General features: G+C 39.8%; 2 protein-coding genes across 4 annotated transcripts in view; one reads left to right on the forward strand and one right to left on the reverse strand.

Moving 5' to 3' along the window:
• Atm (ATM serine/threonine kinase) overlaps window positions 1-14,771 on the reverse strand; it is an 88,661-nt gene extending 73,890 nt beyond the window's left edge. The window contains exons 1-7 of one of the 2 annotated variants that reach the window (XM_055621824.1): window positions 14,499-14,771; window positions 12,137-12,238; window positions 11,893-12,005; window positions 10,614-10,759; window positions 5,509-5,673; window positions 3,830-3,995; window positions 1,763-2,001 (exon numbers count right to left, since the gene is read on the reverse strand). In XM_055621824.1, the coding sequence (XP_055477799.1) occupies window positions 1,763-2,001; window positions 3,830-3,995; window positions 5,509-5,673; window positions 10,614-10,759; window positions 11,893-12,005; window positions 12,137-12,208 (901 nt within the window). In that variant the 5' untranslated portion in view covers window positions 12,209-12,238; window positions 14,499-14,771. Of the gene's footprint in view, window positions 1-1,762; window positions 2,002-3,829; window positions 3,996-5,508; window positions 5,674-10,613; window positions 10,760-11,892; window positions 12,006-12,136; window positions 12,239-14,476 lie in introns of both variants that reach the window. The other variant, XM_055621823.1, reaches the window with a different exon arrangement.
• Window positions 14,772-15,156: 385 nt separating this feature from the next.
• LOC129687768 (protein NPAT) overlaps window positions 15,157-16,586 on the forward strand; it is a 38,041-nt gene continuing 36,611 nt past the window's right edge. For both annotated transcript variants that reach the window (XM_055622334.1, XM_055622335.1), the window contains exon 1: window positions 15,157-15,276. In XM_055622334.1, coding sequence (XP_055478309.1) covers window positions 15,240-15,276 — 37 coding nt within the window. In that variant the 5' untranslated portion in view covers window positions 15,157-15,239. The remainder of the gene's footprint in view (window positions 15,277-16,586) is intronic.

Below are 16,586 nucleotides of genomic sequence, written 5' to 3' on the forward strand. Positions count from 1 at the left end.
CTGGGCAATATCCTTGAAAACTCTACTTCCTAATGGTCTCGACTTCATAATCAAGCAATTGTGGTTGTTATAAATAGCTCACATTCTCATCTAAAATTATCCCTTTTCTTTCTTTTTTTTTCTCTCATTTTTGATTTTTTGAGACAGGGTTTCTTGGTGTAGCCTTGACTTTCCTGGAGTTGCTTTGTAAACCAGACTGGCCTCAAACTCACAGAAATCCACCTGCCTCAGCCTTCCTGAGTGCTGGGATTACAGGCATGTGCCACCGCACCCAGTGAAATTCCCTTTTCTAATATATTATGTTCCCTAAGAAAGAGAAAATGTTTTCTTCTACTTCTCTTTGGGACAGTTAGAACACACATGACGCTCTCCACTCATCCTGTCCAGAGAAAACCATGATCAGATCCTCTCCCAGAACACACATGACGCTCTCCGCTCATCCTGGCTCTCCCACCATTCAAGCCACACTCCAGCCAGGTTAAGTCCCTCTTAAAACACTGAACTGGAAAGCGGGGTGTGGTGGTGTACTCAGGAGGCAGAGGCATGTGAATCTCTCTAAGTTCGAGGCCAGCCTTGTCTATAAGGAGAGTTCCATGAAGGCCAGGGTTACACAGGGAATCCCTGTCTCGAAAAACACAAAATAAATCAATCAATCAATCAATCAATCAATCAATCAATCAATGCTGAACTGGAGTCTGTACAGTGTGGTGAACGTAATTCCTCAACTGTCTGAGCTTCCTGAAATACTACAGGGCTATTAATTCTCACAATCAAGGTACCATAAAAATAAATTATTTAATTATTATGCGAACTTTTCTGGTATCTTTGTCATACTGTTAAATTTTCAATTCACCATAAATAAGCAGTTAACTAACATATTATACCACCTCTTAACCAGTCTCATCTCTATCCTGGCTAGAGCAAGGGGAAAGATGCAAAAACAAGAAGTCATAATTCTTCTGACTTACAGTCATTTTATGGGCCACACAAATCTCAATGTATACACTAAGAGATGATACATATCCCTATTGAAATAAAAAGTGGCTACAATAGTTATTCTCCATTCTAGCTGTTATTTAGTGTACCACGCTATCTTGACAAAATCATCACTACTACCCAAGATGAACTAATCTAAAAGGTAGTTTAAGCCTAAAGGCAATCATAAACTAGCCATTAACTAGGTCAACTGTCATTCAATCCAGTACTTAAGGGATGTAAAACAATCAAGGAGGACAAGAGATTCATTACCAGTGTTTTACTGTTTTTTTCTTTTTGCTCCCAGAAAATAAGGCTGGTGTAACAATGAGGCACAAGGTACAGCCATTGTCCCATTCTACCTCACGTCTTTGCAAAATCTTAAGTACATAACCTTCTTGGAAACTGAATAGCTGGCTTGGCTGCTTTCAGTTTATCAGCTTTATTTTTTATTAGAAATAAGAAGCAACATGTAGATAAACGTTCCTGCTTTCTCTAAATTCCTTTGCTCTACAGCCTATGTCATCCCTTAAGACTGAAGTAGTGATGGATAAATGGCTTTTAGAGGAAATGTCTCATAATTGTTTTCATCATAACACTTTATCGAACAATGGAAAGGCTACATATAATTTACTGTTACTGATTCAAATTCAAAAACATGCATGAAAAAGTCTCAAGACTAATTAACCAGAGACATTTCAATCACCTACAGAACACACTGATACCATACTTAGGCCTCTTATATTTTAATGAAGCATATTGAAACCAGGAAAATTTCTCCTTATACCTTTTTCAGGAGCTGTGGCTCCTTGTGGATGATGGATACAGATTTGCAATTGCATTAGTTCAATAATTACTTCTTTTAAAGAATCGTTAAGTCTATGCTGAGTCCAAATACACAGTAAGGTAGGAAGAATTTCATCCCCTACTTCACACACCCGCTTTCGGAAGTTGACAGCCAGAGTCTTGAGGAAAATGATAAGGGCTGCTAAGATATGATTTAAGCCAGGAGAGCTCTTTTCTTGTCTGCAACAGAAGAGAAAGTCAACTCGGTTTAACAGGCACATTCTAAAGAATAAAATTTAACTTTCAAACACTATCATATTCTGGGTCACTCTTCAGAAAAGAAAAACAAATAAATAAAACAGAAGAGTACTAACCAGTAACAAAAACATTGTTTCTCAGCTGGGGCTAAGAAACTTTTCCTGTTAAAGCTCTCTACCATTAAGCCACTCTCTAAAAATACACACAATTTATTTGTATATTTACAGTTTATAAATGTTTTAATATAAACTGTATAATACAAGTGTGCACCAATGCTTCCAAAATATTTTACTATTTTATTCTCAACATACTACATCTATGCTTAAAACAGAAAGGCATTACTTAAGTGATATCCAACTTCCCTGGTTATCAGATGAGAAAGACCCCAGGGCTCACACTTAAGAGTGTCATATAGTATTTATACATTAAGGAAATCTAGATCTATCTGATACTTTGAGAAACTACTTGGTTCTATTATGAGTCAATGGTTCCTTTTGAAAGACAGTATTTTACAGTCCCTCATTACAGTGAGTTAGCCCTTCTCCAAAATGTTAACAGCATTTGCTGTTTCTTTATTTTTGGTAGCAAAGTTCTTTGAACTAAAGTACTTCATCTCACTGTGATTTGACTTGCGTGTCTTTGATAGCTAATGAGGGGAACATGTTCTTCATAAATTAACTGATAGCATAATTTTTTTTCTTTTTCCATCTATTTTATCATGATGCAGATGAAGCTGGCCATAAACTCACAATCATCCTACTTTAGATTACTGGAATTACATCACTACAACCAGCCCTTTGCTTAATTTTTTAATAAGGATATTTAATAATTTTAAAAACGAATGGATTTTTATTAATTCTTTGAGAATTTCATACAATGTGCCTTGATCAAATTTACCCTCCATCTCCTCAGCAATATGATTTTTTTTAATCAAGTTCCCTAAAGTTGTTTAATATAATCTGAATGGTAAGTCTTTAGATTCAACAGTGTGCATAAGCCTCTCCCATTTGGAAAGCTATCTTTTCACTCTGCTGAGTATTTCTTTTCTGTGAAGAAGCTGTAGTTTGTATAATCCCACTTACCTCTTTTTGCTCTTGTTTTAGAGGTTTATCCCGAAAGATCACTGCTTTTATCTTCTAAAAAAAATTAGTGTGTGTGCACATGCACATACATGTATGCGTGAAGAGGCCTAATGGAGGATGCTGGGTGTCCAAACTTCTCCACACTATTGCCTTGAAACACAATCTCTCATTCAACCTGGGAGTTGGCAATGATCTCTGTTTCTATCTTCAACTCCAACTGAGAATGCTGAGATTAAAAGTTTGCCCAGTTACACTGAGTTATTTGATTTGGCTGCTAAAGATCTAAACTCAGGTCCTCATACTCACACAAGTGTTCGTATCCACTAAAGCACTTCCCGAGACCCTTATGTCAATATCTTGAAGTGTTTAATCTTTTTGCTTTCTTAAGTTTCTAAGTTGCAAATCTTTGGTTTAAGTTTTTTTGTTTTGTTTTCTTATATAGGATAGGAAATAGGGGTCAAGTTACATACAAAAATGAAATATCACAATGAAACATTTGAATATTTACATGTATTAGGTATTAATAAAAACTTAATATTCAAGAAAATAGAAATATCCTGATTTGATCATTATAGGCTGTATACCTATACTGAATATTATTTACATCACATATTCGAGCTGAATAACCACTGTTGAAAAGGAAGTATTACTTAATACTAAATCTAAAATATGGTCATGGCAGGCTCTATCGTAGTTTGGTACAAAATGAAACAAAGTGATTAGATTACCTTGCATACTGAATAGCCTTGGAAAAAAAATCTAAAAACTTCGAAGGTAATCCATCAGTCTGTGAACAGCATCCTCTGGTGACAGCATGAATTATTCTAGCCACTAAAACTCTATTAATGTCTTGTGATGGTTTGAGATACAGTCTGAAGTACACAGAAAACAATTCTAAAAATTGAAAAGAAGAGTATTAGCTTTTCAAGTTCACTCTGCTTGTTACACAACAAACAGTATGGCAACTTCATGAATTTTTAGTCAAGAGCATGAGATTCTGATGAAATAGGAAAAGCCAACACTACAATTGCTTCTCATTAGAGCAGACTAAAGGCACATGTTACTGGAGGGAAATGATGCAAATTTTCACAAAATCAATCATACTCCTTTAGAGAGGGAGCATAAAAGATGGCACGAGACACTGAGAATCGTGCTTCTTCAAAAGGGTGCAATATATGCATTCCGGTGAACGTGCTTTCTCCATGAGCACCAAAATTACACATGAAAACAAATGTTTCTTGAGTTGAAAAATAAAAACTCAAATATCATCAAATGTAAATTTCTTGAGATATTACATATGAGCAGCCCTGTCACTTGCGAATGGTACTGAATGGGATAAACCATCCAGAACTGTATCTGTTTGTGTTAAATGGTCCTGACTGCAATGCAATGCTGAAATGTTGTAGAAACAAACATGACTCTGGTGAGGCCTCAAGTTAGACGGCACCACAATGATGGAAGTACTTCTATCATCAGTGAGATGGGCTCAGGGTTTAATTGCAACTCTCTCAAGTGCTAAAACAAGATACCAGAAATAAAAAACAATTTTGTATTATAGCACTGAACAATCTGGGAATAGAAATTTTAAAAAATAGCACTCTGTATGCCTAGTAAGTGAATGGGTAAAAAAATATTCTAATGCATTTGATTTTCATTAGCTAATAGTTCTGCCTAACACAATGAGTAGTTTTGGATTTCATTGTTTCTGAGACATTTAAGGTGTTCATCATACCTTCTGAACTCTTGCTTTCAACTTCTGTGACATGTCTCATTTGATTTGCTCCTTTATGTTCTGTTCTATGTACATACTCTACACAAGCATGCATACAACAAATGGCACAATAATCTTCAGTTTACTGTTTCTGTCATAGTACTACTCAATAGTTAAAAACAGTAATCTTTGAAATCTTTAATTCGGGACTAGAGAGATGGCTTTGTGGTTCAGCGCACTGGCTGCTCTTCCAGAGGATCAGGGCTCAATTCTCAGCACCCACCTGACAGTTCACATCTGCCTGTAACTTCAGTTCCAGGGGATCCAACTCCCTTACACAGATATATATGCAGTCAAAATACCAATGCACAGAAAATAAAAATAAACATTGAACTCTGTAATTCCAGCTCTAGTGGTAAGTACCTCCTATAAACAATGTGACTTCATAATTTTAAAAGTACATAATAAACCAACATTAAGAACTAAGCATGGTAGTGTCTATACTCTCACCCTTGGCAGACCAAGGCAGGAGGATTGCAAACTGAAGCCCAGAACAGGCTACATAGCAAGATGTTATCGTAAAGAAGAATTAAGGATCTAAAACTATAAGACTGTGCGTCACCTGTGGGATGTAGACTGCTTTTACTGTTGAAATTTCATATTGTAAAGGAAAAAGTCTCAGTCTTCAAAACATACCTAGCCACTGTTGCTCAGATATTTCACACCAGTATTTTCTCACAGAAAGAATGTCTTTGAGTAGTATATTGCTACAATCAGCTCCGTAAGTTACACCATTAGACGAATCTTTCACTGTCTCCATGACATAATTCAAGAGGTCTTGACATTTTAGCCTGGGTGCTCCTATTTAAAAATATAATAAAAGGTAAAAATGCACACGTCTTAAAAATAAAGGATCCTTGGAGCGCCAGCTTCTTTAAATGACTCCATGCGGAAAGTTGCTCTTAACTCACTCACTGCTGGCTATTTTGTTAATAAAGTTTTACTGGAACAGTCACGTTCATGCATTTACTACTGTAAATAACAAGAAATGAGTAAATACAACAGATAATATATAGCCCAGAAAGAAACAAAACAAAAAACAATTTGCTATACAGCCCCATTAAAAAAGTTTGACAACTCCTAGAGGTACAGCAATGGTAAAGATTAATTTTTATACCTCACAATTCACACTTTCTGACACTGTACTTAAAGGATTCTGAGTCTGAGAATCTTTATGATTAATTTTATTAAAATAGCCTATTTACCCTAAAAAGCAAGATTATTTCATCACATCTAATAGCATACAAATGGTATCCATATAAAAGACTGAACTTTTTTGTTTGCTTTTTGAGACAGGGTTTCTCTGTGTTGTCCTAGCTGTCCTGGAACTGAGGCTATAGGCCAGGCTGACCTTGAACTCAGAGTTCTTCCTACCCCTGCCTCCACAACTACACAGCTAAAAAGGCTGAAATTTTACCAACACAATATTTTAGATTCTGAAAAATCAGTGTTAATAAGGTAAATATTCTTTTTAAATGGGTTCTTTAAGCACCCACCTTCCCTACACTTTTATTTCACTGTATGTGTATAGGTGTTTTGCTTCCATGTGTGTCTGTGCACTACATACGTGCAGTGCCTGCCAAGGCCGATGGCAACAGATCCCCTATGACTGGAGTTATGGGTGACTGAGAGCTCCATGTGGGTGCTGGGAATTAAATCCAAGTCTTCTGGAAAAGGAGACAGTGCTCTTAACCAGAGCCATCTCTCCCACTCCTAAATATTTACTCTTAAAGATCACAAATTACATTTACAAAATAACAATTCCAGAAGTCCTGGGTAAAGGCACGATTAGGAAGGTCAGGGTATCATTCTTGACTATACAATAAGTTTAAGACCATCTTGGGCCACATGGAAGCCCTACCCTTAAAAAAAGAAGTCAGGCACCTACAATGCCAGCATTCATGGAGGCAGAGGCAGGCAGATGACTGTGAGTTTGAGGCTAGCCTGGTTTACAAAGCTAGTCTAGGAAACCAGGGCTGCATACAGAAACCCTGTCTCAGAAAAAAAAAAGAAAAAAAGAAAATGGGAAATTTTAAGTTGACAAGCATGGTGTTTGCCTGTAATTCCAGGTAAAGGCTGGAGCACTATGAACCGGAGGCTAGCCAGGGTTAGTGTTAGGGTTCAGAAATAGCCAAATACTGACCACTGGGACACCAGACTCAGACTGATGTAAGTTCATTGAAAGCTGAACAAAAACTGACCCGTCAGGGCCATAATCTGGGCTCAGGAGCCAGACTGTGATGCCGGTCTGTTTCTAAGGCAGGTTTTTAATATAAAAAACCATAACCAGGCAACAACCAGGTGGGGGGGGGGGCACTGCAGCATTACATCTTTTAACTAACTAAACACAACCCATTTTGTTCCAAGTGTACTGTGTTCTATCTAGGTAGCCAGACAAAGTACTTTAAGTTGACTGGATGGGACTTAGGGTAGAAGAGCTCTTGGGGGCTTTCCAGCTTTCCGGGATTAAGAAACATAGCAGGATGTAGCGATCTTAACTCTAACAGAACATACATTTATCTTTTATTGTTTTATTCTAAGCAGCAAGTACTGAACTATTTAACTGTATCCTGGTCTCAGGCACGTAGGCCTGAACTTGAACCTAATTTCACCTCTTGATCAAAATGGAGACTTGGAGGCAAAATGGCTTCTGATATGCTAAAGGCTATAGCAGATGTTAACAGAGGTGCCATAGTTATGCTAAGAAATAAGTAGGTCTCAACAAAGAGGGTATAGAGTTTAAGCAGGTTACAACAACAGAAAAAAAAAAAAAAACATTTTATTTTTATCTAATCATACTGACGTCAAAGCTAAAATACTATTGTTTCTTCAATACTGATTTCATTTTGAAATTGAACTATGTGTAGAGTACAATTCCATATGTATAAGTGAAATGCATTAGGTTAACGTTTTCTTAGTGAGACTGGTTACATCAGAAATATCAGGCTATGGTAAGCACTCACTGACATCACAGCACAGCAGCTTTCAGTTCTGGCTTATAATTTCAGGCATCTGGCCCATGATGCCCAGACCCGTGCAGTCCTTGTCTACTATTCCTTGGGTATCTCACTCATAACTCTTGAAACATTTTCTTATATACAACATTTGTTGTATTATCAGAATATTATGGAAAGAAATCATTTTTATGATTTCAAATGCTCAAAACCAACAGTGGACAACAAATAAACTCATAAATATTAAGATGAAACAATTTTTTCTGTGTTCTTTATCCCAGCAGTCTCTTCCTCTGCTAAGCATAACTGTGTTAAAATTTGTTTTTAATTAAAAAAAAAAAAACACACAAAAGTTTCTCAGCTGAGTGGTGGTACGTGCCTTTAATCCCAGCACTCGAGAGGCAGAGGCACATGGATCTCTGAGTTCAAGTAAATTCAGGACAGCCAGGGTTCATAGAAAAATTCTGTTTCGAAAAACCAAAAACCAAACCAAACCAAAACAAAATCCAAAATGTACCTCTCAGAGATTAAATAAAACTCAGTGGTATAATATTTGACAAGCAAGCATAAACCAAGGGTTTCATACCTATCACTGTAAAAAAAACAAACAAAAGTAACAAAAGAAAACCAAACAAGTAAGTAAAAATTTAAAAAATCTATCTCATAAGGAGGGCTGAGTTGTCTATATGCTTAAAAAAAAAACCTGGTCTTGATTTTCCAATTACATTTTTATGCATATATGCATGGCACTTATGAATTTGGGAGTCTGAGGACAACTTGTAAGAGTCAGTTCTCTCCTTCCATCATGTGGGTCCTACGGACTGAACTCAGGTTGTCAGGCTTGACAGCAGGTGCCTTTTATCTGCTGACCCATCACGGTAGACCATGGATTTGCCTCATTTTTGGCCTGAAGTTGCTATCACAAATCCTCACCATTATTTACAGTGTACAAAATCTGAGATCTCTCAACAAATGTTTTTGTTCTAGCTTTCAGCACTATATAAAGACTATTTCTTTGCAAGAGCTTATCATTATTATTTCTGCTTCTAAAGTGTCATTTTTGAGGTCAACAAGATGGCTTCACTGGTAAAGGTGCTTGCTGCCAAATCTGATGATTTGATTTTAGCTCCCAGGACTAATATAGTACAAGAAGAGAACCAACACCTACAAGTAGTACTCTGACATCCATGAACACATCATAGCAAAAACATATACATATACATAAAATCTAGTAAAAAATTTTAGAACTCTCCTTCAAAATATGAAATGTAGGGACTAGAGATGTTTCTCAGCGAAGGAGGCTAATCTATCACACACAAGACCCAGGTTTAATCCCCAGAACCATATATGTATCTTTACATAAACAACACTTAATTAGGTAACTAAGAGATACGTGACTTATCACTGACAAGAAAAAAAAGACTTGATTTTTATTCTTTTTTTTTTTTTTAATGATAATATGAGCTAAAATGTACATTTTGACTACAAGAGGCATTGTAGCATCCAATCTTAGCATGAATAAGACAGGAGGATCCCTGGGGCTTGTTAGCCTACAAACCTACCTTCCAGACCAAGGAGAAACTAAATCGGATGGCACCAAAGGAATGACAGCTAATGTCCTCAGACCTCCCATTCACCACAACACTTGTGGACAAATGCGTGATCACATATACACATATAAATAAATAACAAACAAACAATAAAGTCATAGGCAGCATGGGGGCACATATCTGCAATTCTAGCTCTGAAAAAAATTTGAGGAAGCACATCACAAATCTGAGGCCAACCTGAGCTATGCTGAAAGACCCTGCTTCCAAAAGCAAATATGCTGTAGACTATGCCAGCTAGATTATAAGATTGAGTTCCACTCTTTAAGAAATAGCAAACTGAAGAATTTATATTAAAGAGAAAGTAAAATAAAAACTAGGTCACATGCGCTGAAGGAATTAAGTCCATTTATCTTAGAGAAAGAGTACTTGGGACTGGGAATTCTGTGGCTATTTTTCCAATATACCAAATACTACCATGTTGAAATAAATATTAGACTTTCTGTGTATGATCTAAGAAGTTAAATGGGGCTGGAGATATGGCTTAGTGTTTAGGAGCATTTGATGTGCTTGCAGAGGACCTGAGTTTGGTTCTCAGCACTCACATGTTAGTTTATAACCATCCAGTTCCAGCAGATTTTTCTGATTTCTACAAGTACTGGAACACATGGTATACTTATAGACATGCAGACACTCATACACATACACAAGTAAATCTTTAAAAAATAAAATGAACCGGTAATAAATGAAGACAGGCTTTTGAAAACCCTTTTTTAAAACACTTTTCGTTTGTTTACTCTGTGTGTGCACTCATGCTCACATGTGCACTAAACCACCCACGCCATAGTGTAGTGTAGAGGTCAGAGGACAACCTCAAGTTGGTTTTCTCTATCATGTAGGTTCTGGGGCTCAAACTCAGGCCATCATGCTTACTGGTAAAGTGCATTTACCTGCCAAGACATCTTACTGGCCTGACACACTTTTACATCTTTAAAATTGTTCAGTTTCAAAACGTTCGATGAATGCTTAAGGCTACACTTCTGTGTAAAGATATGTCTAAAGATATATAGAGGAAATACAAGATGTATAAAGATATATAGAGGAAATATAAGAATGAGGGAATTGAAGCAGTAATGTTTAATCTTTCCACTTCTGAGATTAACCATTTTATGCTAAGTTTCTCTAAATTTTGGACCTTTAACAACTTAAATATTTGTGTGTAATATAGAACGTTGCTTACTTTTATTTGCACATTTGATGAAGTATCTGACCAAGCTGCTGATCTCTTGAATCTTTTTCTGTCTGGAGGTTTGTGTGGAGGCTGATACATTTGATTTTGCTGTTCTCAGACATTCTGTCTCTTTTTTAATATACTTCTGCAAAAACCTTCAAGAAAAAAAAAAAACATATGCTCATTAATGGTTATAATTTTATCATTTCAAAAACTCGTGCATGGTTTTATCACCTTCCCTGCTTACTCAGAATGGCACTGAGGATGATCAGCTCTCCTTACACTGTGAACAGCCTGATATACTGCTACTTGTGAAATGAGGGCTGGCAAGGAGGGATGCAAACCCGGCCTATCTAATCAGCTCATAAAAACAGATAACAACTCTGTTAACACTGCAAATACATTGCATGCCCAAGAGAAAGCAGGACTTTTTCTGTGTCATGTGCATTCAGAAGTTTAAAGAGTTTACTATCAAACAAGAGATAAAAAATAAGTTTATCAGCTGGGGAGTGGTGTTGGATGCTTTTAATCCCAGCATTCAAGAGGCAAAGACTACCCTGTGAGTTCCAGGCCAGCCTGGTCTACAGGATTCTAGGGCAGCCAGTGCTACACAGAGAAACCTGACCTTGAAAACCAAACCCCACCCCTGCCCAAAAGTTTACTGTAGGAATTTCTATGACAACTTACTATTATACCAAGAAACATGAATACCTTCTTTACTGCAAATGTTTATTTGCTTATTTGTAACTAAACTCATTATCTTTCTCTACCAACTTCCCAAGAGCCCAGATTATAGGCATTACAAAGTCTCTCTGTTAGCCCCAGCTGTCCTGGAACTCCTGTAGACCAGGCAGGCCTAAAACTCAGAGATCCAAATGCATCTGCTTCTAGAGTCCTTATAAACTAATCAAAATGAACAGAATTCTTAATCTGTTTTTCCATTTTGTTTGAGACAAGGTCTCACTATGTAGACCAGGTAAGACTGGAACCTGCTATGAAAGCTAGGCTGGCCTGGAACTCATGAACTTCCCTGCCTCTAGAAAGCAGCATTACAGGAAGCCCAGACTCTTTCTTGATCACACATGACATACATCTAAAGCATTTCATTGAAGAAATGAAGTAAACTTTCAATGTTCTGCATGAGTTCCTAAAACTTTTAGATAACTAAGTGCCAACTTCCTATACAGCACACAAAGATATACACTGAACAAAATTAAACAAAATGGTATCACAAAAAAATAAAAATAAAAAAAATAAAATGAAAGTAAAACAAATTTAAAGATGATACCTGAAAACAGCATCCCAATTCAAATATTTCCCTTGTTTGGAATCTGAATGCCTATCTAAATTTTGAACTGTTTCAGGATCTTGAATCAGGCGCTTAAATTTCTCCACTTCTTTCTGAAAATGAAGAACAAATATAATAATAATAATAATAATAATAATAATAATAATAATAATAATAATAATAAAATACTATGTTACCTATCACACATTTGTTTCAAGAAAGACAATTTCAAATAATTTATTACCCTTCGTTCTGTGGCTTTCTCATGTTCTAATTGCCGGCAGCAAATAAGCAGATCGTTAAGTGCTAGACTCATGGTTTAATATTTCAGCAAATACATCCTTACCTGTAAAAAGAAAAAAAAAAGTGTGTGTATATAATTTTTGGTGCTGAGGACTGGCTCAGTACCTTAAGCATAATAAACATTTAAACATGCTAAAAATATTTAAACATATTATACAGTAAGCTGTTCTTTAAACCTTTATGTAATTATTTAGACATTAGCTATACATCCAGAGACACAGTGATCAAAGGCACAATAATTTTTCTTAACATTTCTACAGGACGTTTTCTTAAAATATATCAAAATTATGCTGCAATTCTCAAATGTGTGCTTTTTATAGCACATAAAATATTCTTTTAAAAATGAAATAGTTCAGTATTATCTCTACAAAAAGAAAAGATTCATTGATAACAACAGTATTAGTTTCATATCTACAAAGTGTTTCAGGTTAGGCATGTTAGGGACAGCTAGAAATGAATGAACTGTATTGTACTCCAAGCCTACCCTCTTGGAGACATTTGGGGAGAATGACGACAATGAAAGTATTAATGCATAGTTTCAAATTGTAATATAGGCCTCAAAGAAAATAAAAATACAGTAGAAAACAAAAGAGACAGAATGTGAAAGTACATGTGTGTACTCCCACCACCAGGGAGAAGGTGCAAAAAGAAGATCATCAGTTTAAAGTCACCCTCAGTGAGATCAATACCAGATTGAGATTTAGAAGCTCATGTTTCAAGAAACAAAAAAAAAAAACAAAAAAAAGTTTATCATTTTCAGATAAGCTGTCATGAACATGTACATGACATGTTTAAATAAACTGAAGGTCTATTTAAATAAACTGTGGTTTAACTAAACTGAAGATCTAAATGAACTGGTGCCAATTACAGGAAGAACTAAGAGTGAACGTTTTAGGAAAAAGAGACTGGAGGAGCCAAAAGGACCTAAAGTGAAACTGAAATTGTGCTAGCCTCCACAGCACAAACACTAAAATTGAAACAGCTGTGCGGAGATGATGCACAAGTTCATGAAATGTTCCAGGTTGGAAACAAAAACAAAAGAAACAAACAAGCAAACAAAAAACAGGCAGTGGTGGCACACGCCTTTAATCCCAGCAGGCAGGAAGCAGAGGCAGGTGGATCTTTGAGCTTAAGGCCAGCCTGGTCTAAAGAGTGAGTTCCAGGACAGACAGGGCAACACAGAGAAATCATGTCTCGAAAACAAATGAACAAAAAATAGTAGTAGGTGGCAGGACTATCGCTTTCCAACTGGAGTGAGAGCTATCAAGTGAACAAACTCTACTTGATATTAAAAAGATAACTCCAAACATCCAACTAAAAAAGCTTCCTAAGCAAAAATCCCTGAATTTTAAGAGTTCAATCAAGTGCATGTGCTTACAAATTTGACAATGATAATTATATCACATCTTCCCAGAAATAACCCCACCTCTGGCACGATATTCTGGACTAGTAGTAAAGAGCACAGTGCTCAGCCAGACATGGCAGCTAGTAGTCGCAGGCCTCGGGGAGGCTCAGGCAGCAAAACTGAGTTAATGGTTAGCCTGGGTTGCAAAGGGTGGGCTCCAGTCAGTTTGCATTGCTCAAATCCAGGTCCGTTCAATTAACAGTTACCCATCTCTCACACAGAGGAAATGTTCAGTATGACTGTCATATTGTCTTCCCTTACGATCGCTTTATAAATCTATTTTAACGTTTGTGGGTTTTTTTTTTTTTCCTCCTCTTCTTGCTCTCATCCCTCTCTATGACTTCAATACACTGAAAACTAGCAAAACCTGTATCCCCCAGTAACAGAGCTCGCTCTGGAGCGTCAGGAACGTTGTATTCTTTGTGCCTTTCCACGCATGTCCTTCTGTCTGAAAGGCTCGCTACCGTCTTGCGAAACAATTTATACCCGGCAAGGTCTAGCAGCAAATTTTATTCTTTCAGGCTCAGTTTCCACAGAACAGCCCCTCCTCGGCTAACACAGCACTCTTCTACCATTTTTCACACTGCCCTTTTAAAAGTAGCTAATTATCTGTGACAGGTGGGGGAAACAGCAGTATCTTAAAGGGCTCTTAGCGGTTGCCACTGAGATCCCTCAAGACAGCACAGTTCACTCAGGTGACAACTCTGAGGCTGTCCTTTCCGCGCCCAGGCTCTTAACCACGAGCCCGTACTTTGTTTTTACGAACCCTCGGCTTAAACGTAAATGCACGGTCTGCGACGAAAGTTAGAGCTTAAAAAATCAGTCTCCTAGAGAGATCGGAACCCGAAAGGCGACAGAGAGGAGAGAGGCACGCACGGAAGGGAAGGCTCAGGCTCACTTCACCCAGGGTCCGCAGGGTTTGCAGCGAGCGGGAGAGTTCACCGACAGCCGGAAAAGATGAGGGGAGCGTCCAGGCCACAGCGGAGCGGAGGGAAGATGGGGCCTGAGCAGAAGGCTCCCTCCCGGGAGCCCGGGCTTGCGTTCCGCGCTGCTGCCGTTGCTTTCTGCACGCCCGTGCAGAGCCGGGTCGCTACGCCTTTTCCCGCGTGCAAGGGACACGCAGCTGGGTTACCTTGCCCGCCTTCCGCTTCCGGTTCAAAAGCCTAGCGTTGGCACGGCTTGGGTGCCCCACAGCCAGAAGACTGGCTGAGGCGCCGTTCGGTGTGCGCCTGCGCCCGGCGGTCACGCGCTCTCCAGCTCAAAACACTCGCTCCCCTCAAAACATTCGCCGGGCCGGGGAACCGCGCCTGCGCACGGCGCACCAATGGCGACCGACCTCGCGCCGGCTGCTCCGCCCCGGGGCTGACGCTCCCCCACCCGGCCCCCGGACCCTCCGCGGCCCCGCCCTCCGCAGGCGGAAATGACGACAGGTGCAGGGGCACGGGGGCGGGTTTCGTTTCGGCGCCTTTCTGTGTCCCGCGGAGGCGATTGGCTGATGTGGAACGAAAGAGGCGGGACAAATTGCCGCGGGTTCAGTACCGCCAGTGGAACCGGGAGATGCGGCGGCGCCGGGGCCGTCGCGGCGTCTGCTCCGAGTCGAGGCTTGTCCCTGCGGGCGGCTCCCCGTGCAGCTCGGATCATGCTGCTGCCCTCGGATGTGGCCAGGCTGGTGTTGGGTAAGCTGCGGCCGAGGAGGCCTTGATCGGCCCGGGCGGGGGGCACGGGTGGGGCGGCGGGAGGGCTGCTCCGGGTGGGGACGCTTCGGCGGCCCGGCCCGTCGCGCCCGCGTCCAGACGGGCGGCGAGGCGCGGCCCCTCGGAGGCCGCGCACGCTCGAGGCGCCCGGGGGTGCGGACGCCCCTCTCTCCGTGCTGCGTGGCGAGGGGCGGTCGGAGGGAGGAAGCGGCTCGGCGCGGAGCACCCGGGGCCTGCATTCCGACGCCGAGCCAGGCCCGCCGGGACACCCGAGAGGAGCGTGGTGGACGGGGCTGCGTGGGACCGCGGAAAGGAGACGGGAGGGAGGCCTGGCGCGCCCCGTGCCCTCCCTCGACCCGGCGGAAGCGCTGGGAATTCGGGGCACGGGGAGGTCTCCATACGGCCTGCCGTAGGGCGCCCACCGTAGAGGCTTGACGCGCCGGGGGCCTATTTTTCATGTTTTTCGGAACGGCTGCTTTGCGTGTTCTGGAGCAGATGTTTGTTTTTCTCCGTTTTCCAGAAGGGCTGGTTCATAGGCCACTGTTCGGTCGGGGACTATTGTCTGTGTGAAAGACAGTTTTCGTTGTTTGTCCTCCGAAAGAATAAAAGGGGTTGTACTGCAGGGAACAAGAGCCTCTCAGACTCAAAACTGGGTATTGGCTTTGAAACATTATTTGCGACATCTCTAGAAGAAATTGGTAAAAGTATGGTGAATCCTTCCCTGGTTTCCAGAACCGTTTACTTTGGTGCCCAGTCCTATCCAAAAAAATAAGAATTGCACTGGGTTCTTGATAAGCACATTTGGCAGGAAATATTAAGGGGGTTTCTGTATGGTCCCACCGTCCAATTTTGGAGAAACTTAAACACTAAAACTAACGTTTTGAATGTTTAATTTTTTTCTACTTAATCAGAATTGAGTAGTTAGCCTAAGTTTATATTTGTGATTTCTTTTCAAAAAGTTAACTGTCTTGTAATTTTTAAATGTAATGGGCGCGTACGAAAATTGGTGAAAAGTAGACCCACCGTATGGATGAATATATCTTTCTGCGCATGTGTCTAGGTAAGAACTGCCACGTTTAGCAGTCTGGCGATCCAAATAAAATTCTGTGATTGTCGTCTTAACATGGTTTCAGAGTTTGGCAACATAAACAATGTAAAGTGGGTAATAATGGGACGTTTCCTGAGTTCAGGTTTTACGGGAGGTTTAACAGCAAATCTCGATTTCTCTCCACCAGATATCATAGCACCTCCTTCCTCAAGTCATGCCCAGATGTAGAAGAGGGGATGAAAGG

Source organism: Psammomys obesus, unplaced genomic scaffold (genome assembly GCF_907164565.1).
Source record: "Psammomys obesus unplaced genomic scaffold, mPsaObe1.curated_primary_1811, whole genome shotgun sequence".
In the NCBI taxonomy this organism is placed as follows: Eukaryota; Metazoa; Chordata; class Mammalia; order Rodentia; family Muridae; genus Psammomys; species Psammomys obesus.